The following is a 24162-nucleotide window of genomic DNA, read 5'->3' as shown; positions in this document are numbered from 1 at the left end:
AACTAAATAGGAGGTATTACATGAAGGCTGATCCAAAAGTAATACCTCCTGTTTTATTATGTTGGCCCACAACATCAGAGGTGGATGTTGGCGATGTGGCAGTAAGAGGCTGAATCTTCCCTCCTATATCCCATAACATTTTGTTGCTGTGTGACAGGTTGCTCAAAGACTGACAGCTTAAGCACTGATACAGAAGTCTAAACCTCAAGTATGGTATGCTGATCACATCTTTAACGTGATGAGGCAGTGTGCAATGGAAGGAAAGTAGCTGTTCCTTCATATTATGCTACAGAATGTCTGACAAAAGGAGATGCAGTGATATGAATGAATGAGTGGAAGGCTGTTCTTAATGCAACAGCAGTTCGTTCTGTTAAAATCATAAGATCACGTTTAGGTCAATGCAAATTGTGTTAACATTTTTCATATCAGATCCAAATACAAATGCGTTTGTCTCTAGCTCTTTAGTGTCAGCATCCTTACTTTTTTTGCTGCAAGTATCAATGTGATTCCTGGGTAATTGATCTGATAAAGATTAAGGTGAGAAAAACAATAACAGATAAACCCCAAACTGTAAAGTTTTACTGCACAGAAGCAGAAATTCTGGGGGTTGTACAAACAGAATAGTAGGAAAGAAAGGAAGGCAAAGACAGTGGATGAGAAAATTGAGTTCTTTTCACTATGTTTTTTTTTACTATACCCTGGCTTCAGACTGAAGCTAGAATTGGGACATTGTAAATGTTGGCTTCCCAGATACTGTAACACTGCCACGTTTCTAGGATTATATAGAAATAATAGTTGGTGAAGATGTGCATAGTATTTCTAGGTTGTGGTATTTTTATTTTTGGTTAAGTAAACGTATGGGGCTAAAAATGTTGGGGTGTGTTTGGTACAGCTGTATCAAGCATTAGAAAACCTCTTGTGATTGTGCCTCAATTTGTTCTTCGACCAAATTGTAGAGAAATCAGAAGTGGGTGTAGTTTCTTGTCTGTCCCTCTACCTATGGGGAACAGGAGCATATTTGTATTTGGGAACGCTTAGCAACTGGCTTCTTTTCAACACATTTCAACACTGTGTTGAAAATACAACAGTATTTCAGTACTAACAATGGTAATACATGTTTTATTTCCGAGGTGTCCTCGAATGGCCGTTTTGGACAAAACTCGTGGTGGTGGCCATTGGATTCACAGGAGGCCTCGTCTTCATGTACGTGCAGTGTAAGGTTTATGTTCAGCTGTGGCGCAGGCTGAAAGCCTACAACAGAGTGATCTTTGTTCAGAACTGCCCAGACACGGCCAAAAAACTGGAGGAGAAGAACTCTTCGTGCACTCACAGCTCGGATGTCAAGGATGCGGTGGTGGTGCCAGTAGCACAGACAGGTACAAACTCTCAGCTGGCAGCTGAAGAAATGACATCTGAGGTCATGCCAGTTTGACAGAGACAGCACTGTTTCTTCCTTGCAGAAAAAGGCATAGTGTTTTCTACACTACAGATGCTGAAAGAGAGTAGAAACGACTGTGCATTTTTTGAGTAAAAACACAACAAACAAACCCCTATGAGGAAAATGGATCCAGCAAAGCAACTTGTTACTGTATGGAATGTGACCATTTGTGAAGTAGTTTCTCAACTAGTCAGCAAGTGTAGTGAAAGTGGAAGTGTAGAAAGTGCAATAGAGAACAGGTTTAACAGACAATGCCAAACTAATGTGACGAGATTATTATTATTTTTTTTAACAAATGAAGATTGGATGGCTGGGCTTATAGACACAGACCTGCTGTAACCATTTTGTTTACAGGAAACAAAACCAAACCTTTCACCTGTTTACTACTGAAAGTTGTATTTGCTATTTACCTTCCTAAAGATACACTTCAGATGTGTACCATACAAGATATATGCATTAAGAGAACTGAAGGATGAACAGCTGTGCTGCAGTGTGCACTCCTTATCCCTCATGAAGTAACAGATGTTTGTGTGACTCCAGTGGAGCCTGAATATTTGGGCAGCTGTGTCAAGTGAGGATATATGAAACATTTGAAGGGCAGCACTGTTTGTGAATATGCCTGAATTTTTGACAAGTAGGCAGTTCCAGCCACTATAAACTCATGTGTCCATAGGCTACAGATATGTAGCTGCAGCTGTCAGCAAAACAAGTACAGGAAGGAGAAAAATAGTAGATAATGTATTAAGAGCGGAGGCTCAGCTGTTTGTTTTATTTTGTAAGAGTGAATTCGATTTTTTTTTTTTTTCATAAATTGGATATATGAAGTTTTGAGGCAAAACTATAAATTAAAAAGTCATGCAAAACCATAGAAGTAAATTGCTATTGGCAAAGGTCTGAGAGGGGATTCCACCGGGAAGATGGAAAGTATTTTCCATCTCAACCTTGTAAGATTCGTGATACAGAAAGCTATACAGAAAAGAATATAAGTAGGTGTCTTAAAGGAATGTTAGCTCTTATTCCCCTATTCTGAAAAGTTAGTTTTTATCTTCCTGACTGCAGAAATAAACCACTGGTTTCTCTCTGTACAGGTAAACTTGAAATGTTAGATATTCGACAGTTCAGTTGTTAATTTCATGTTTTGAGCATTCTCATATAAGAATGAAGTGCGGATAGCATTAAAGGGTGCAATAGCTAAAATGAATGTAGATGTAATATTGTGTCTAACAGGCTGAATTACATAAAGAACACATTTTGTGATTTGCTTCTCATATCAGTGATGTTTACCGTCGGGACAGGACAGCAAGGATTGACTTGGAGTATTTATGTTTTGGCTTAGACAAGTCTATGGTTTGAACTTATATATTTAAAAAGTAATGTTTAAAGGTTTGGGTTCTTTTTGGTATTTAGCTAAGCAAGAAAAGCAAACAGGCAAATAAAGAACCAGAATAAAGAGAGTAAGAAAGCACAGGTTCGTTCACAAGAGGAATTTGCTGTATTTGCCATGAACCGGTCTTCTACAGAAGCCTCGCACTTTCTAATGGTAAATTTCCTCTTTACAAATTCAAACATCTGCAGTTAGATAACAGAATCATCACATTCTCCCAAATACGAAGGGTGCTGGGCCTGGTCTGTACTGAAATTCATTGTAAGGTGTTCCTTTGTGACTGCGTTTAACGGCTTCAGTCTCAGGGACCACTGGAAATGGCAGTGTTAGTGAGAATTTATCTTCTTCTCAGAGCATTGTATTCCTCTTTTAGAATCACTTGTGTAGTCTGGCTGTGACTAAGTGCCATCTGGCTAGACAGGACACAAACTCTCAGTGCCTGCATAGGTCTGAAGTACGTATTAATATTTGCTCAAAGTTATTCTGGGTGAGTTGGATTAACGTTTGAGTCTTTTCATATAAAATAACTTTCCAATTATACACTGGCAGAATTAGAATTCTAACAGCTTCCACTTGAAATCAGATAAGTGAGTACCCAAATAATTTCTGTTTATAACCGCAGAGAAGAATTTACAAGGTCTGTAGGAAACCATGACAAGTACTAAGGACTGCCTCGTAATTGCACGGTGTAAGGTGGTTTTCTAATAGTGTGTATCTACTCAAATGTAAATCTCATGATTCCTGAAGCAAGTCAGACACTTAAGATTAGTAAATTCATCTGCACATTTGGAATTATGTCTACAGTTAAACCTCATGAATCACAGCAAAGTTGGTTGACAGGAAGAAAAAAGCATTATTATGTAAGTACTGGATAATGTTCTGCAGTCACCTAACAGGCAGTGACCTCCCTACTTCAGGCAGCTTGTTCCTTAACCTGCTGTACTGTCATCACCCCATTGAAAGTGCCCCATATTTTGACAGCTTACCGGAGACTATTTCATTGTTCTTGAACAAGCATAAAATTCAAATTGAAGACAAGTAAATACTTGAGGTCTCTGAAAGCAGATCTGTGCCATCCGGTAATTACTGCTCCTTTTAATTAATTAATTTATTTTAAACACGCTGAAGAGTCAGCAACAGAACAACTTGCAAAGCCATTTTATACTGACAGCTTCGAAACACCATTTGGCACTCAAGTAGATGTGCAAATGAGCTTACAATTAAACGTGAGAATGGAGGAAGGCTTTGGTTGAAATTCCTCCTCTCCCTTTGAAATATTTATTGAAATATTTATTCCAGCAGGAATAGCAGCAGAATGAGACACTGGCTGCTGCAGTGTGCAGCAGCAATAGAGATTACAGCAGCTTTGAAGCAGTGTTTAAACTCTGTTAAGCATTACAGTATTAGCCCATGCATTCCCTTCTCCTTCGGTGCAGTGGATACTTTAGAGCTTTCAGGGATTTCATGCTGGGTTGGAATTTGTTTCTGTAGCAGGGTGAGACCTCTTCAAGAGGGCAAGGAGCTACCCACACCAACATGCCTTAGATGCAGGTCTGCATGAGTAATGGTGGTGCATGAATTCAGATGCTAGACAGCTGCTTATCAACCAGTGAGTTTTCTTTCCCACGAAAAAGGCAGCTTTCTAAGCTGCAAAAACAGCATCCTGTTTTATATTTTTTTAAATGAAATGAGATACCAAATACAGATCAGTATCAAGCTACCTGTGTAGCCACTGTACATCTCAGGCAAACAAACACCCTGACAGCGGAATTTAGCTTGGCTACAATCCTCCAAGGGCTGAACCTTGCTCCAAGCTGCCATTACTGAGAAGAGCCTAATCTGCATTCCTGTTTAAATGAAGCTGCAATGAAGGTAGGTTGAAGTAATGTGGTGTGAGAGCTCAAATTTTAAAGATGATACTTTTAATCTGAGGACACGCACGTTTCTTCTCTCGGTTTAAGTTACAAGCATTATGAAGTTTATTTCAACCTGGCATAAATATATCATTTTTGACTATCACTAGCATTACGAAGATTATCAACTAGTCCAACTGTGCCATTCACACACTGCTTTATCTGAAAGCAGTGCTTATTTTTATTGTGTAGAAAGAAATAGTAAGTTCCCCATCACCAGGACAAACCACTTCTGATTTCTAATAATGTGATGAAACTTTATGATGAAAGTATTTTACTGTGTATAATATTTGGAACTACAAGTTTGTGTTACTTGTTCGACTCCCTCTCTTTTGCAAAAGAAAAAAAATGTGTGTTTTTTTGTGGGTGAATGTGTACTGAAAGACAGAAAGTAAGGGAAACAAAAGTAATGTATCTGCTTATTGTTGTGAAAAAAAATGTATTTGTATTAAACAAATGATCCAAATTTCTGTAGTATTCCACATTTGTCAGTTTGTTTTAGAGGGCACTGCATGTGGACCATGAATTTGGCAGCACAACACTCTGGCAAGAAAGGTGAACAATATAATCAGCTGCACATCTAGTACTGATGAATCTGCTGGATGCCCAGTTATGGGTATCTCACAGTTGTGCAGAACACTCAAAAACACTTTGCTGTACAAAACTGGTTTAACTTGCAAAGGGGAAGGAAGACTGTGAAGAGATAAGACATGTAAGAGCAGGCTTAACAACGTACTCACTTGTTTTTAGAGCCATAGCAAATGGACAGAGCAAGCAAGGGTAGGAGGACGAACATTTTCTTAGGAGCACAGTGCTTTGGAATGAACAGAGGCAGGTGATTCTGTAATGTCCACCTCAATAAACTCTTACAAATAGGTGGGACAAACATTAGAAACTTAAATTGTTTAAAGCTAATCGTACCTGTCTAACTTGATAAGCAGTTCTAGCCAAGCTAAATGATCAGTTTTCTGAAGAAGACTGCATCCATCTGGCACAGATCACTGCTAGCAGCTGGGAAGGAGGTGGGCTAAGCTTTCAATCTTCAGTGGTTTTGCTGGAATAGGTCATCGTATGGCTGCTGCCTGCTACAGGTATAGTCAAAACACAGGAGAAGTGCTCTAACAAATTACATTCCCCACATCCAAGGCCAACAGATGGGTCATTTTGTTAAAGCTGCCTTGACACTAGCTCACCATTTAAATCAAATACGGGTTCATGACTCTCTGCAAAATATAAAATTGAAGGAGAAGCATAACCAAAAATATACTAGTAATAAAAATATAATTGTATGTTAAAATATACAAAAATACAAGCATGTTTATTATTAGAATCTATAGGTATAAGCCTGCTACACCTTTTTGCTTCACACAAAAGAGTTAGAATCTCTGGATCAGTAACACTTAGAAAAGTAATTACTTTTCTGTTCAGTTTGCTCTCTATACACATGAAGAAGGATGCTAAATGGTACTTACTTCCCCATAACATATCAAGGCTATTCTGTATGAAATTCATCTAAAAGCCAAAAAGCCTCACTGGAAAAGCAGCTCACCCACAGTACTTTGTTCCACATATCCACTACTCGTGAGACTGTGCTCAGAAAATAACCTTGGATCAATTTAAGACAGTGCTTGAGAACAGAAAAGGATACAGATCTGTTGGAGGGGGCCCTAGGAGAAACCCATGGAATTACAGAACGTTCTTTTGTTTGTCAACAAGCTATAAGATTATTTTATATATATATATATATATATATACACACACATACACACAAGTAAACATGCACACACACACACATATATATATAAGGAAATAAGGTTAGAATGAATGAAGGCCATTTTATCCATATGTATGTCTATGTCTATGGGAAGTAATTAACATGTTCTACATGTTGAGGATAGTTCACAAACAACACACATGAAAAGTTACCAGATTTTCAATGGTTTTGTTAAAAATAAACTAAGAAAAAACCTTAATAGTTCTCAGAAGCAGGACTGCTGCTTACAGGAGACCCAAAGAAAGCAGCAGTCAAAAGAACAAATCAGCTGAAGTTCTGGCAAAGGCTTTAGTGATTGTTCCTCAAGTGCTACTCTGCCTCTTGGTTTGCTGCACATTTCTAGAGCTGGAGGGTTGGGGAAAAGAATACTTCATTAAAAATCAATGGCTAAGAACTTCTGACCATTTCATGAGCCAGAAAGTGGTACTGTTACATAGTAAATTTTTAAATCAGCATGTTGCTGTCTTGGTTGACTACATCTGAATGTACTTACACAAAAAGAATGCTGCAGCCTTCCTCTAATCTGTCTAGAAAATGACTTTTTAAAGCAGTAACAGCACTTTGGTCTAGTAAATTAATTCTATTTTTCATTTGTAACAGGTAACTTGTTGCACACGGAACTGTTTCTTTTAAGAAAACAGGTCTGTATTTGCCATTTGAGCAGTTAAGCTCTAGGGAATTCAATTGCTGGAATACTGCAGGAAGTCTCCCATAGTCAGCTGTTTTTTAGTTTCATTGTTAGGAAAGTTGCACAAGATCATTCCAGCTGCACTTAAGGCAATAGCTTGAATTACAGAACAGCTCATTAGCAAAGGAAAACAGAAAGATGATGTATGGATCATATCATGCTGGTACTGATACATCACTTAAGATCTGACATACTTAGGAAGTGCAGCTGTTTGCCCTTATCTAGAAAACTGAGGTGGGAAGGTTCCTTAAGTGGAAAACTGCTGAGAAAAATGAATAAATCCTTTTTTATTACTCTTCTACATCTATTAGGCTTTTTTTTTTTTTTTTTTAAGTTGGAATCCAACATTTTTGGATTCCAGATTCTGTCTTCATAGATGGCACTGTCATTACAGAGATGCATGGAAGTGCTCCCCCAATAAAGTAAAAAATAAAAAGATCATGCATCATGTAATTCTCAAATATATTTCTTGAACTACCTAGGAATGGCTTAGGAAATGGTTTGCATCTATTGCCTTTGTTGCCTTCTTGGCTTGTAGCATCCCATTGCACATACTGACATTCCACAAACGATCAGCATGTGCTTTGGTAGAGGGGAAACAAGTGAAAATACAGTAACAAGCCAGACTAACTGCTTAACTGCAGGCTTGTTTTTCCACACCAGAAATGTTTGTAGTCTTATCCCCTCAGAAATTTCATTGTAGATCAGACTGAAGAGCCATGGTGAGCAGTTCCATTAATTCAGTCATATGTGTTTCTGACACTAAAGAACTGTCAATCCACCACTAGAAACCAGCCCTGAGAAGGGTATTATTTTCTCTTTCGTTTCTTAAATCAACAGCTGATGGCTATTTGCTTAGTGTATGTGAACCAAAATCCAATTGCCACTGGAACCAAAGCCAGCTAGTTCTTCCCAGCCAAGACCATCAATATGATGAGCTCTAGAATCAGAACACAACAGCTCTGCTGCTACTGAAAAAATGTGAATAGAATTCATCCAGTTCCTCAGAGAAATCTTAGCTCCCCAAGGAAGTATGCTGCAAATTATAGTGTAACAAATTAAAAAGTACAGTTCCTTTGAAAAAAAAAAAACAAAAAACAAAGTTCTTACATACAAGCTGGCTCCTATGTTAAAGCACTACTTTTTGTATGAATTTATGTTTAATTTGAGCCCTGACATTTAAAGAAATTTGAGCTTTAACAATGACAGCTTTGCAGGTCACAATTAAGAAAGAGAGAAATGGTGAAAAGAAGTCTTCCATAAAATAACCTAATCAGAAAAAAACCCTACCAACTATAATAAGCTTATAACAGAGGATTTTAACATTAGAATTTATAAACCTTACAAGTTAAACAGCATTTCAAGGTATTCCCTACAGCAAATTCATAAGAACAAAGAACTTCAAAGGAATATTTCCTCAATCCAGCTGTTAGCAGCAAATGCCTTCTTTTTTAAGAAACAAGAGTATGAACACAGATCTCCTGAGGGCATTCATCCTGTTTTCAACCTAAGAGAAGAAACTCATCCCTGTACAAAACCCTAATAGGCGACTTTAAAAGCACGGGCATGGGAGGATTATGAAACTGATAGGAAAGATTCAACTATCTCATCTGTGTAACATGAGACAACTCTCTCTCTTGTTCCCCTTCTTCTCCAGGCTTCTCAAGTACAGAAACAAAACAAAAATTATATAGACAAAAAGGGTTTTTTTGTTTGTTTGTTTTTACCTTTCTGTGGTTTCTCACAGCTACATTAAAATAGTGTATCACCTAAAGGCACCCCAACCACTTTCATGAGAGATGTATAAGAGCTGTCAGCAGCTGGGCCCACTGCTTACCAGGATACCTGCTTAGTGCTAGACTAAATGATGCAAATATTCTTGCAACTACCAGGAAAAGGCAAAGATCTCCCACTGCAAAATATTTCCAACGGGTTTCTGAATCCTGGCTGCTCAATGAGCAGGGAAGATGCACTGAACTAGTCAGATTGCCATGACATAAACAATTTGTTTGCTAACTCAGAGACCTGCATCCTGAAGAGCATGTATAGAATGAGACATAAGGTATAGAATGAATATGAATTTGATTCATATTCAAAAATTTTAACCCAATAATATGCTGGCTGCATGTTCACTCTTTAGCACAGGTGCACAGCAAGCTTATAACAGATGCAACCCCTTTGCAAATATAATTAGAAATGCTAGCTTTATTCTTGATTCCACAATAACTGAAATAAGTTTCTTACAATTCCCTTCAGCCGTTCCTGAATCTTCATGATGCCACATCTTCTGTTTTATTCTGTTCTTCTTCAGCTTCCACGTCTGACACCTCAGTGTGAATGCAAACAGCATCCCTGAATGACAGCTTTCTCATTTTGATGTTTGGCAGCTTCTTCAGATCACCATCCCACTCCCTTAAAGAAAAAAAAAGTCATGAAAAACAACTAGCAATAGAAGTAGTAGGAAAGAGTAGCAGAATTGGTTCACCTTTTTTTCCTGAAGTGATGCTGCTCTTAAGTGAGGAGCCTCTCAAGTGAGGCTGCTTTTCTGCATTATATTATCATTCCAACTGCAGTATGAATGAGCATCCATGTGTTTAGCTCATCTTGTACACTACAGCAGCTGTGATTTCTTTGTGAAGAACTAAGTACTTTCAGATTTGACATTCTGGACAAAGAAAGCAGAAATCAAATAATTCACTTTATTCCCACAGCCTATTTCTCTCCTCAGTTACTTTAGGGCAATTGTTTGTAGGTTTAACATATTAAACCCTTGGTCTTTTAAGTAATGGAAGAGCAGCTTGGAGAAGTTTACTTCATCTGGATGCTTAATTTGCAAAGTTAATACAACAGGTACATGAAGGGCTTTATTCTGATTTATGACTGTTAACATTTCGTATGACTTCAGACAACCTGATCCAAGGCATCACTGCCCATGGCAGATGGACTAGAACTGGATGATGTTTAAGGTCCCTTCCAACCCAAAGCATTCTGTGATTCTGTGACTGACTTTGTGGAGACACAAAATGTTAGCAAATGTTAATTCACAGAGAAGTATGTTACTTCAAAAGGCTGCAGAAAAGAGGAAGGGGTCATTTAAATATCACAAGACAAGTTCTGTATTCAATTAATAAAATGCTAGATTTTTCTGAAGAAAAAAGAGAGAATCAACTATAATGCATATAATACATATTTGGCTTGCCTCTACCAACCTAATTAAACAACATTTTCATCAGATATCCAAGTACAAAAAGTCAGCTGTGTGTGAATAAACAGAGCAGCCAGAGGTCTCATTTGGAGTTCTCTGGCATTATTCTTATGTTCTCTATGACTTCCAGCTACATATCACTCTCAAGAGATGGCCATGTATAATTCCTTGCAACCTAAGCATTTGTAAGTCTTTTTATCTTCCATTACAGTATCTCATGTGGTAGAGCTGCCAGCAGGAGTGTTCATTCAATCCATTACCGAGGTATATTGGCTTGCTGGCCCAGAGGTAACGGCAACAAGTTCTACAGATTCCAGAACCTTGCTTGGTATGGCCTCAATTCTATCATGATTTTCAACTAGTATATGTGCCCAAATATTGCTGCAGACTGTAGTGCACCTGCACCTCATAAAAACCAAGAATTTCTTGCTGCTTTGGTTACTTAATAGTATGTTTAATGCTGTATGATCACAGTTACCATCTGAAGTCTCATTTCAGGGAAGAAAACAGCATTAGCAGTATTACACTGTATTTTCATTTATCAGTACATCTAGGTCTTGATCTTTAAAAACTAACAGTGAATGTTAATCCTGTTAGCGTAGATGAGCAAACAGCTTAGGTGGACAAAAAACATTCTCTGAGAATAGCCAAAAAGAGATATTTAAGTTACAGAAATAAAACTCTTAACTGTTGAAACTTTCTAACCCTTCCAATGTCTTACTGATTAGCTGTCATTAACACTTAGCCTGTAACAACTAAGAACTGCAGAATTAGCAACACCTCGTCTGGTTTTGCAAATGACAAATTCTTTAGCAGTCTGCACATATTATTTTTTAAGAAAAAAGACATACAGTAGGTCAAATTCAAACACAGTCTTTTGCACAAACAGATTTAGTAGTGAGATTACAAAGAACTTACCTGAAAAATTTAAGGTGCTTGCTGTTCACAATGTCTGGGATTTCTAGTGGGAGTGAAATTAAATACTATTAGACATGCTACATTATTCAAGTGAGTCTCATTTCAAAGAAAGAAAAGTGAAGTAAGGGCTGGACACAGAATGAGGAGTTATATTAGAAAGCTCCTAGAGAAACACATAAGTAGGAAGACCTCTCATCACAAGTGAAATTATACTTAGGAACTATTTCAGAACACTGAGAATTCAATTCTAACAAATTATAAAAAGAGGGTGCTTCAGCTTCTCTTAAGTCACATATCTGAGAAACAATGAAGCATTTAAAGTTTGTGTTTAAAAAAAGGCCAATGAATAAACCAGAAAAATAATTGCTTTTTGTTTTCAAAGAGTTACTAGCATCCTTAACCAAGATCAAGCTGTGGGTTGTTTTTAAACAGACATTCATTCACCCACATAATAAAAAGATAATTCCACTGCAGAACTGACTGTGAAAACAGTAAGAAAGCATACTTTCAAAAGTGGCCTGAATACACAAGCATCACTGCTAATTAGTGAGCACTAAGGCTTCTGTAAGTACTTTGAAACATCTATAGAAAAACAATTTCAAAGCACTTAAGTCACCACTGCAAGCAAGACAGATCAGTAATGGAGTTAGGAAAGTACCATCAATCTGAGTGAGTAAATCTCACAAAGGCTTCAACATGCTTCTCAACATTTGCTACAGGGAAGCTTGTTGCTGCTGCTGAAATGACTGTCCAATGCTGCACTACATGCAATGTAATATTTATAAAGAATGTTGACACCCATCTCTTCTCATGAATTGATGTTCCTCTAAGTAAAGTAGGAACGTACATCGATAGTTTTTTAGACTGAAAATTTTCATAAAGATGAAATGTCTTTCCCAAACCTAATTTGAGAGAAATATACTGACTGCAAATCTTTATTACCTTTAGTAGTAAAAAGAAGCACAGTTACTTATGGCACAGATTATTTTTTTCTGCTCCCTGAGAATCCATAATGTTCCTACCAGATGTGTTGTTTGTAACTCATGCAAAATTTTACCTAGAAGGTCTACAGTGCTTAGCTTTGATTCAGTGCCATTTTCTTTCTGGTCAAGCCAGCCCAAAATATTACATACAACCCGTGTTTAATATCATCACTGACTTATAGAGATTTAGAAGCCTTGATTTTTTTGTTTTTAATGTAAAATAAATCATATAGTTAAAATAGACTGTTGACAGACAGTATTTTATACTGTAGATTTCACAGCCTGCAAGAAGAAAGGCTGCCTGCTACCACTGAAATGTTGAATCCACTTTCCTATTTTAGCCCTTAAAAATATAACATTTTAGGTACATCTTAACACTGTCCTTGAGCAAGCCCTGAACATACAGTTTTGCATTTGTTCATCTATCAGTGTTCTTGGGTCTTACAAAAATCAATCAGATGATGCTATCAATGCAGGATTATAGATGGTTTTGCTACAGAATGCAGAATGATGATACCTACCACTTATCTTTGTGGCCAGACAGTCTTTGCAATTCAGAAAAATATTTTTTCCCTTTACATTGGGTTACAATGTTAGCTGGGGACTAATAATATATACAACAAATCTTGATACCAATTACTTTGACTTTTGCAGACTGCTTCTTGGTAAACAGGTATAGTGATAGAGATCACAGCTGAGTAAAGTAAAGCAAAGAAACATACACCTTACTCCTTTGGTTTCTGCTGTCATTTCTGAACCTAATTTGCTTTAAAAACGTTAAGTCACAGGAGTGTGTTTACTGAGATAAAAATGGAAAAAAATGGCAGATGGAGAAACAGAGCATAAGAGCTAGTGGAAAAGAAATGAAGGAAGTATTTCAGGGAACAGATAGCGTCTGGCATTTCTAAGATGAAGTGTTCAGCAACTTATTTGCTGCAATGAAACAGCAGTGAAAAATGTAAGTATTTTTTTACCACATTTCTGACACTTTCAGATACTCTTCCTGATTTTCTTCTGAGGAAGAACAAACTGTGCTAGCTCTTAAGTTTTGTCATGGAGATGGTAGTCCTCAACACCATTTCAAGACAAGGAACTGAGCTTAGTTTGTAACAAAACTTTTGAGAAATACTAGCAAATCAACCCCTTTATAGTTGATTGGATGAAGAAGCAACAGAACAGATTACTTCTAGTTCCTATGAACACCAGGAGTGACAAGCTCTCAGCTGTGGGTCTGAACAATCCTGCCTCTGTGCACAGGCTTGAACTGGAGACTTTCTAAAACATAACCAGGGAAAAAGCAGGTGGAGGATGCAATCCCATTGCCAGAATGCCTCACAGCACTACTTTTTACTGAGTAGAATCATGTTCTGTGACAGTCTCCTGAAATATTTCATTTCTTTCCAGAAGTACATTGTTCATAAAAACATCATTTTTCATAGCACTAGCTATTTCTCTCTCCAAAAAATGAAGAACTGCTCAAGAGATTTACCTAAATCTCAGAAGAACTGAAACATCACTGCTCTTGACAGAGAATATAAGCAGCATACGTGTAATATGGTGTGCTTTCCCCTTGACTTCCTCCTTTGGCTTGACCTCTCAGCAGGAAGACTGTGAGTAACAGGACTGATAATACTCTCATTAAGCTACATTAACGATCACAAACCTTATACCTCAGAATCAAGACATCTTGCTGATACAGATCCATAGTGATTAATAGTTTGTTTTAAGCTTTGTTAGCTTTGCTAAGATTATAGCTTAGATTGACTGTGCACATATGATCCCTTATACATAAAACACTGATTAAATCTGGATTGGATCTAGCTGCACCTAGGCTTGTTGTTTCTATCACTGAAGGTGTTTAGAAAGTAAAGAAGTCTACTGCAAACTTCACTGCTCTGAACCTCATCCTCTGTACAATAATCAAGTATAATTAGTCATCTCAGATCTTCTTAAGAAGCTGGCTTATTTATAATTAAGTTTTGTTAAATCACTGTATTAGATTTATATATAAATACATCCCTGCTTTTCTTTATGAGTGAAATTTGTAGTATAATCTCTGATAATGATTGTTACAGAGAACAGCTATCAGCGTTGTAGCCACCCTAGCAGATACATGCAAGTGATACAACTTTCATCTAAATTAAAATCAATTTCCTTATATCCTGAAGTTTCAAGAATAGACTAATAAAAGTGGTACATTAAGCTTTAAAGGCTGTTCTTCCCCAGAACTTACACTGTGCTACTGTAAGAACATGCCAGTTAAATGGAAACAAATAATCAAAAATGTGCAATCTTCAGATGAAATAATTATGATGCTTTCCAACAGAAATTGTACTAATTCTGAGTTCCAAGCCTATGGCACATCATGATTTAGGATTCCCTTTCAATAGCTTTCCTACAAACACATAAGACCAGATCTGACACAAATGATGATACATCAGGTGCAAAATGGCTCTACAACTGATGTAGATGTATGTAAGGAATAAGGGAATGATAAGGAACTGCTAACAGAACTGAACAACCTTTCAGACTGAATGCTCCCTGGGTAGGTACCCTTTTTTTTTTTTGCAGACTAAGACTTACTATACTTTTGGATACCTACCACTTTTGCAAACAGCCAGTAAAAAGGAACTGTTTCTCCATTTATATGTATCTGATATATACATCAATTTCTATGATCATTTCTTCAATATAAACAATTCATATCGTGTAGCAAATGTGCATCTACAACAACTGAGTTTAAGAATGAGTGTAAAAACTTAACAAATACTATTATAAAAGCCCCTCACGTTACAGCTTTCAGTGACAATAATTACTCAGAAGCATAAAAGCAGTTTCCAGCTGATTCCCATTTATCCCCAATCTGTAATTACAGTATTTAGCAGCAACTATTTTCTGTGAATGAATACTGCCCTAGACAGAGAGCAAAACCTGCAGCAGCTGTTATAACAAATAATGAATAATTTGAGAGCATATTTAATACATGAAGTTGCACTATGCTCTCTGAATGCTTTACTTACTAATACTATAATAACCTCCAATTTTGCTTGCAATATTTCTGGATTCCTCCTTATTTTTATGTTGTGCTTTTGATGTCTTTCTGTCTATTTTTACTTGTTTTGTCAGCTTTCCACAAGGCAACAAAAGGAAAAAAGGAATATCTTGAGCCATTTGATAACATTCATAGCATCTATTTTCCTATGAATTTTTCTGTCTTCTAAGTAAACACCAGGGTTTTCCATTAGGCATGAAATCATACAGATATTTTTGAATTCCTCTCTGATGGCAAAGTGTAAGTGTACTACGTAACATTTCTAATATTTTGAGACATTCAGTTACTTTATTGGTAAAATAAAGTGGAAAGGGAAATATGACACAATCAAAACCTTGCTGTCCCTTGTATCTCAACAATTTTGATTCGTCACTTCTTCAATTTACTTTCATTAGCTGGACTGACTTTGAATACTACTTTAGCATTAAAGCAAAGTTTATCCCTTGCCTCTAACATCCTTGCTTGTTAAAGAAAAATGCAAATCACAAATTTCAGTACTATTCTGTACTTGACTCTTTGCTTTTTTTAACTTTCATTATCTTTTCTTCCTTACTTAACCAGATTACTGATGCTTTCTTTCAGCCTAGTTGCAGCTATCTACTTCTCAGTGTTGTATTTCTCAGCTTGCATCTACGTGCTATCTCCTGTAAGACAAAATACTTTTACAATGCATTTATTCCTTCTTAAGAGAAACTCTAGACCTCTTACGAGGAAAAATGTTTGCGTTGTGGTTTTTGGACGACTGCCTCCCAGCTGATCTCAGAAGACTTAACTAGATAATACACTGCCAAAGGTTGATCTGTGATAATACAGAAGTCAACAAGAATAACTGGCTTTACATTTTTATTCAAACTTGTGATGATGGCCAGTGTAAATGCTAAAAATCTGAAACTGCTTTCAGCTGAGCTCTCACTGGTGGCTCTCATTAGTAATGCTTAATTTGAAAGCTTCAGAATTCTTGTGTTTGATTATTAAGAGGTTAAGTATTAAGGCCTTCTCACATATTACCTCCAACATCACCTCCCATAAGTTAAAGGAAGCACAGAGCCTCTACTTGAGAACAAGAGGGAAAACGTGTTTATCCTACTTGCTGACTATCACCTGTGCCTGTAAAACAGAGTTTGCAGAGTAGACATGTCGTAACAGTCCAACATATCCTCCAGGATTGCCTGAATTCTAATAGGAATACTCCAGAAGTATTCAAGCTTTGGAAATATATCAGAAGTACAATTTTTGATGCAATCATTTTCCCACATGGGCCTTTCCCAGAACCTCATGAGTTGGTGGAGGCTTTGGTTGTCTTCAAGTTCATGAACCCTAAAGCCCACTCTCTCATCATATCAAAACTGCTGAAGTTCCTCATGCCACAGGTCTGCTTTGGTGGAAAGGTGCAAGCTGGGTCACAGGATTAACCCTAATGGTAAGTTGCATATTAATGAAAAAGTATTAAAGCAAAGCGTGTATAGAGATTTCATTGGCACAACCCCACCCCAAACCTAATTAATTTGCAGAGGAAAACACTGTTTATTTCCCATATGGGAAAACAGTTTTCATGCCAATGCACACTAAAATATGCACTGAAATGCATTTTTAATATAAAAGTCTTAGCATAAAATGAAGATCCAAGCATGCTGGATCACTGTATACACATAATATGTATTTGAAACTGGTAGATTAAATGCCACTTGCACTTCAAAAATATATTATACTTACCTGTACTAAAGATACAGTACAATTAAATGTCAATTAATGTAGTGGAAATACGTCAGATCTCTCTCATCCTTCTCTTCTCCCCCCAGCACTGTTCCTTTAACCTGCCCTTCTCCCTGCCCAACTTCTCTGCAAGGTACTCCATAAATACCTAGCAGTTAGTTAACTCCTCTGAGGAGTGAAAAACATATAATACTTACAAATTTTACTTTGATTTTGGCCTTTTTAGTTGGTACAGAGGTATGACCACAGGATTATTACTAATGATTTTACATACCTATCCCATAGCCTTCATAGAGCTGTCTTTCACGTTCCATGGTCTGCTTGATGACAGCTTCTCTTGATCCATGCTGTCTTCCCTGTCTACCTTTAATACTGTTTCTTAATTCAATCTGCTCCAACTCGGCACTGAATCGTTCCATATATCTGAAAGAAATACAATTCATTTGTGCTAGATGCAACTTTTTGCAGAACAATTACTTTGACAGTCTAAAAAGGTATTTTGCAAATCATATTTTCAAAATGAGTCAGATACAATTCAAATCTAATGAAAAATAACTTTAATCTACAAACTGGAAGTTCCATTTAGAACTACATTTGAATCACCTGCTGCTTTCAGAAAGGTGTTGTGTTTTTCTTTTTTCAATTTGCTTTTTTGTTCCAACAGTTTGAGTGAAATTTTCACGTTATCATAACTGATCTGCTCTGGATAACCACTAAGCTTTAACTGCTGAAATCTTCAATTTTAACAAAATTAACTACTTGGTATTACTGACAGGCTTACACAGAAAGGAACTGCTAAGTCACTACAGAGATCTGAATTAGAAACACTATTTTTAAAGGCAAATCAAGTTCTTCAGTCCTCTTTTAAACCCAGACTTACTCTTCAATTAGTTCACATGCTTCCTTCTTTGTGTATTCAGTTTTATTGGGGTCAAGGTGACTCTGGAACCACTGCAGTTTTTCTCCTACAAGAATGAAGTTAATGTTGATTATAACATCATGGTAGCACCAGGAAAGATTAAAGTTCTTCAAAGTTACTGAAATAAACTCATTTTCTTTCTTTTTCCTTCAAGAACCTGAATGACATCATAAAGATCTGGCTGGGTATGAAGGCAGCTATAATAGAAACATTATCTTCCTTATGGAAAAGAGTTTTGATGCTTTAATGTAAAATACTGGAAATGAGAGTCTAAAATAATAGATAACCAATAAATGGTTTAATTACTCAAGATGGCAAATAAGGAAAACAAAGAAAAAGAAATCATAACAACAATGGCTGAACAAGAGTTCCAGTTACCACAATTTTAAACAGATTGAATTAAAAAGGAAAGAAGTACTTCATATTGTGTCTTGAAGTCTTGTATTTACTTCAGAGCACAGCATGTCCATTTATCTGTATCTATAATTTTTCACAAACACTTATGAAAAGTATGGAGATAATTGCTATAAATACAGATTCAAAAGCAGATGGTTGGTTTACACTGACCCATTATAAACAAGCTTAATCTTTATGTAATCTTTCTGTAAAGCCTAACCTTTTGTCAAAAATCCCATTTTATTTCCTCTATGTACTACTTCAGAGAACATGTCAGGTACTTCAGCAAATCTACAAAGTCTATTCCACAATTGCAGAGTCAGATTATAAAGACACTCCAATTGGAATAGCTATAAAGTTGGTAAAAATCTATCATAGAGAATTGTATAATGTATTTGCTAATAAAAGTTTCTGCTCACCAATAATACTCAGACGTAAAGCTTTCTCAGTCTTTAACCTAATGGAGCAAAACAAACATGTTAGCAAGGAAAGAGTAAAGCACAAATAGTTTTCTTCATTTTCCTTCTTCAGAAGAGAGATATTTAGATGGAAGTCAAGGTAAAATGGCTTCAGAAACAGAAATATTTGTTGTAGAACAACAAACTATCGTGCTACTATTTAATAAACTTCTAAATAATTACAGTTAGTGCTTAGTGAACAGTAAACATTTATGTAAAAAGTTCACATGTTAAGAAAATGAAACTAAGAGTTATTTTTTTTTTTTTAAATAAGAACTATGAAGAAAATTAATCTAAAGTATTTTTTACTCCATCTCAGTCTGTGGTGGGATAATAAAGCCTTCTGATCCTGTAGGATGTGTGTACACAATTCAGTTTGGGATCAATTCCAGTCCTTTTGACATGGACTAAAAGTTTTTTTAACAGGCCCTATGCATTTAGTCCTGGAGCTCTTAAACTCTTTTTGCAGCAAAGAACGCTGTTGAATTTCACTCTATTTCCAGAAAGAAATGGAATAGATAGTAGGGATGAGTATAAAATTTGCTGCTGGAAAAAATATATGTGCATGTTCACTGTCTATATTCAAGGACTTGTGATATTATTAAGACTTTTTCTGTCTGGTACAGAATAAAATTGCTCAAGAATAAAAAAAGAATAATATATATATTGAAAGAACAACTGTCAAAGTTCAAGACACTTCAAAGCTACGTGCTTCTAAATTAAGTTCTTTGTACTCTGTAGAATCTAATGAGCATTTCACAGTTAACTGAAATAACTTGCAGGACAAAAGTATCTCACCTGCTAAAAAAAACATTCAGATCAAAAGAGAAAGTCCTGCTTTCTATAAACAAACATATATGGGTCACTTGGCCATTAACCTACATTATTAAAATAAATACAGATTTTTCAAATAGTATTTCATTCTCTAAAGTGATACTGAAAGCCACATAAAAACTAATGCATGTCCAAGTTGATGAGATTTTCACTAACACATTAATAGAAAGCTACTTTTTTTTTCAGTTGTTACAGATGCCACAGCATCTTGGATAAGAATTTTTAATGTAAAAAGCTACAGAAGACAAACAAGCAGGATGAGTGTTATACCTGCAAAAAGCTGGTTGCTAAAGAAATATAATGTTTAAACAGAAATGACATTGGGGTGAAAGGACAGATCTGGATGAGACTTTGTAAAAACAAAGGGAAAAGGATTAAGATTAGAAGCCAGCTTTAAAACTCTGCTATAGAAGATTTCTTCAAGATAATTATGGTTGATAACACATGGAGGGCTTACAGCACACAGCATGGAGTTTTGACAGGTCACAGTGTGCATGGAAAGGATTTGTATTCCCATGCAGTGCTGCTGCACACCAGCAGTCCCAGCTGTGAATCTGGCATAGCAACAAAGTGAGCCAAGCTCATCTGCAACGAGTTGCCATGGAGAAAACTACAATGCCATCAAGAAAAGCTCTCTCTTTAAAATCATAAATAACACCATCTATTTATGGTTTACAACACTAAAAGCCACCATTTGGACCTGCAGTGGTCAATGGATCACTTATTTGTCTAGGCAATTACGTACATAATCAAGCTTATTTTCTGGCAGAAAAGCCTTCTTTATTAAGGAGTACACAACTTATCTCAGTATGAGAAATACCAGAAGATATGATCAGATACTGCCTTGCTGTACTTTTCCTAAGAGCATTACCTCCGTGCCTGCTAGAAAACACCAGTATTCACAAGGAAGCTAATCAAATAAGGCAAGGCAAAGAGTTCCTCATCTCCTTCCACACAGTGAAAAACATCTTTAACTCAAAGGGAAGAGAGGGTAAGGGCAGGGATTCAATCTTGCAGCAAGCTCTTGACTCTGACTGAAAGAAAAACGTACATCATACATTTAGACATTAATTATGGAAAAGGATGATTAAAGGTTTTCTTGAGGTTTAGTAGATGCTGTGTGAAGAGCAACACAGGGAAGAAAAAGGTGTGATTCAAGTGGCTGAAGATTGCAGTCAGTTTTCTAAAACCAATTGGTCTGTTACACCTCATTATATTTGGGATTGGTCTTTTGTAGGACACATACAGTTTCTGGACAAGCATCTTATTTCTGTCATATTTCATTGAGAATGGTTGCATTGAAGTCTATTTGGATGACATGCTATGAAAGACTTCTGTAACTTAGAGAATTTCTCCTTCCTTCTTCTCCAGTGTCTGGACACTGAAATTCCATGTGCAGATAACAATGGGTAATTAATAGGTTTGGACACAGAATTTATAGAACACTTTGCTATCACAATAAGCTTTGGATGGTCCAGGTTGACGCACTACTTTTGGCAGGATAGAAGTATGAGAAACAAAGGGTTGTATCAATTACCATCAGACTAAAGAACCTGCACCTGAAACAGTAAGAAAGCTTGGAAAAGGAAAGGCAGAAATCAAGAAACAGAGACTAAGACAGAATCTGCATCCTCAAACTGTTGGGCATGTCTGCTTATTAAAAAAAAAAAAAGCTTTTAACATTCAAAACAAAGAGATCTTAAATTAAAGCAGAAGACAGCTCTCTACATTGTCTAATCTTAAACTGAGACATCCTGTGAAGACAGTAGGCTTCACTGATCCCTCACAGAATTAAGGAGGAAGCAGCTGTTCTTTCACTGGCTTGTTTGAAGCACACCCTTAATTAGCCTGCTGAGCAGCCAGTACTTAATGGCTTTCCATAAAAAGGTGCTTTTTCCTCAGGTTAATCCATTACACGTATCGAAAGAGGCCTGTTTGTTCCACTTGGAAGAATACTGCTGCCATGACCAGCTCCTTTTGCTGTACTTTAAAGAAACAGAAAGGTTAACTGTGCTGTTATGTCTCTTAAAAAGGAAAGAAACCCTGATTCTGTTCTAAAAGGAAACAAAAGAAGCACTTAAGAATTTGTCAGTATGGGTATCTACACCAGTATAATTCTGCCCACATAAACAAATCAGAAAAAGATTCGATTAAGTGTGCTACGTCACAATGAATAATCAATATATCCTTTACACACTGAGTGTTTTTGTGTATGTTTTTGCTTTTAATGAAGACGTAGACATAAGCAATAAAAATCAAATATGATTTGGTTACCTTTCGTGACTAAGCTCTCTAAGTGGCAAGGAGAGGTATTCAAGGGATGATGTAGTCAATTTAGCACTTAGGAAAACAGTTATGATCAGTAACTAATAGCACACAGTTGAAACCAGTAGTCAGACAGCATGACAACATAAAGCAGCAGGGAAAACTTCTTGCATGCCAAAGAACTGCAGGAATTTCTACACATGCTGCTTGTAAACTCTCCCAGCAGCTCTGTTGAGGCTATGTGAGACAGCTGTGCTTGTAAAGAGCTACTTCCCAGGTGCAAAAAGGTACAGGTTTGCTCTGTGTACATCCATCCCCAGCCATAAAGGTTGCACAGTCTCATTGCACAGTCTCTGAGGAACATTTTAACTGTACCAGGAGCATACAGTGCAACATCTTCAGACGTAGAATTATTTTGGTTCAGCATTCAAGGTACTTCCAAATTATACCTTGACAGAAAATGCCTGAAGTTCACTTCAATAGCTTTCTAAACGAACAACGGTAGCACATCAATGTTTAAGGAGTTGGTCTATGCATAAGAGCTGTGACAGAGTGAACATGAAAGGCAAGTTCTATCTAGCTATGTCTTCCTTCTGCACAAGGGGGAAGGAAAACTACAAGAAAACTGAACTTGCCATGACACATCACCCAGAAGGAGTTAAATACTAGGTTCATTTACAAGATCCTGTTGGGTGGTGCAGATACCAGTGAGGTTATTCTCAATGAATTCAGCAAGAGAAGCTAGACCCATGTAAAACTTCGAGTAAAGTCAAGACTGAGCCTCATTTGATGTCACTAGCACAATGCCCTTCAGACTTATAATAAGCAAAAACCTTGCTTAAAATCCAAAAACGAAGTGGTTCAACTACATACTCCAGGAAGATTTTGTGCATGCGACCACGTCATTTCACGTGGCCCAGCGGTGCTACACAGACCTCTGAAAAGAAACCCTTTGTAGCAGTCTCTTTTCACCACACACGCGCTGCCCTTCAGCGTGTACGTAAGGTTACACAGCACTTACTTTTCTTTCTTGTCCTTTTTGTGCGCTTCCCTCGCGAGCTGGGCAGCTTTCCTGCTGTAAGGATGGACTGCTTTCTTCTCTTGCTTCCCTCCTTTGGTTTTTGGCAATTTGGGCTGAAAAAGAAATGAAAAGACCCCTCGGTGCTTAGCGGCCGGCAGCCGGGGGTACCGCCTCCCACACCCACCCGCGCCACCCTGCCGTCCCGCCACGCACCATGGCGAACCCTTCCCGCCGCGGCCGCCGTCCGCCCGGTGCTCCTGCCAAAGGGATCCGGGCGGGCGGCAGAGCAGCGAGCACGAGGTTCCGGGGCCTGGAAGGTGCAGCTGGGGGCTGAGATGAGCTTCTTAGTATTCGGATTCATCCTACCTGTAGGAAATATCCAAATAATTTTCTAGGACGGTATCTCTGATAAAGCAGATTTTATTCGCAATCGCAATGGCGGGCCTCCTGCAAGCAGGAGAGCACACAGAAAACAGTTACATCTTTTATTCCCTATTCCCCAACGCTTACCTCTTACTCCCCTAGTTCCTCATTGGCTGAGTACTTCAGGTTCACAATTTTCTCGATGCTTCACTAAACGTGGAAACACTGGACAAACATAAATTTTTGCTGCGTAAGCGTAAATCTGTAGTTAATTAATTAACTTATTCCACACCTGATCGTTATTTTGCAGATATCTGCTTGTCCTTTCTACAAAGATAAGCTCGGGAGGGAGGCAGGGGAGTATCCTGGTCCCTGCCTTCACACCCCAACCTTCTCATGGAGTGAGACAGTTCAGCCTTGTGTAGAGGCCCTAATTTCTTTGATGTTTGCTAAATCTTTTGCTGAGAGTTTCTTATCCTCACAGAACAGCTCTACAGTATGTTTTCTAATCCCTAGCACACTATACTCACATTGTTTGGAACATTTAACAACTATTACAGTTTTGCAAGAAAGAATTAATCACATAGGTCAGTAATAATGTTTCTGAAACATGCCGCTAACATATACAGTATTTTACTTCTTAGATCAACTATTTCTAAGGTTAAGTTACAGAATACAAATGCATTATGTTCTACTTCTTCAAACTAATTGCTACTTTTTAATATCAAATGCAGAAACAACATTCCGTTCCCACAGTGCCCAGACCTTAGCTTTTACACCTTTTTTAATTAATTTTTTTCTGATACCGTTGTAAATACATACATAAAAATAGACATCT

The 24162-nt window shown here is 37.2% G+C and overlaps 2 protein-coding genes across 12 annotated transcripts in view; one reads left to right on the top strand and one right to left on the bottom strand.

Moving 5' to 3' along the window:
- Positions 1-5201, top strand: part of MARCHF1 (membrane associated ring-CH-type finger 1) — a 337967-nt gene extending 332766 nt beyond the window's left edge. For all 9 annotated transcript variants that reach the window (XM_090138475.1, XM_090138480.1, XM_090138482.1 and 6 more), the window contains one exon: positions 1131-5201. In XM_090138475.1, the coding sequence (XP_089994601.1) occupies positions 1131-1432 (302 nt within the window). In that variant the 3' untranslated portion in view covers positions 1433-5201. The remainder of the gene's footprint in view (positions 1-1130) is intronic.
- A 463-nt stretch (positions 5202-5664) lies between these two features.
- On the bottom strand, positions 5665-23328 carry TMA16 (translation machinery associated 16 homolog). Of its 3 annotated transcripts, none has more exons than XM_031614292.2 (8): positions 23175-23327; positions 22962-23074; positions 18803-18840; positions 17949-18033; positions 17343-17491; positions 11321-11363; positions 9442-9609; positions 5665-5958 (listed from the first exon to the last, which is right to left on the bottom strand). In XM_031614292.2, exons 1-7 carry the CDS (start codon positions 23175-23177, stop codon positions 9468-9470), a joined length of 573 nt encoding a protein of 190 aa, XP_031470152.2. In that variant the 5' UTR covers positions 23178-23327; the 3' UTR covers positions 5665-5958; positions 9442-9467. The 3 variants fall into 3 exon arrangements, with proteins under 3 accessions (XP_031470152.2, XP_089994609.1, XP_031470151.2); XM_090138483.1 differs by lacking the exon at positions 5665-5958 and adding an exon at positions 6551-6854; XM_031614291.2 differs by lacking the exon at positions 5665-5958 and having other exon boundaries at positions 9383-9609; positions 23175-23328.
- Positions 23329-24162: the final 834 nt, after the last annotated feature.

Source organism: Phasianus colchicus, chromosome 4 (assembly GCF_987193195.1).
Source record: "Phasianus colchicus chromosome 4, bPhaCol1.hap1.1, whole genome shotgun sequence".
NCBI classification, from domain to species: domain Eukaryota; kingdom Metazoa; phylum Chordata; class Aves; order Galliformes; family Phasianidae; genus Phasianus; species Phasianus colchicus.
This window is presented reverse-complemented; position numbering and strand designations above follow the sequence as displayed.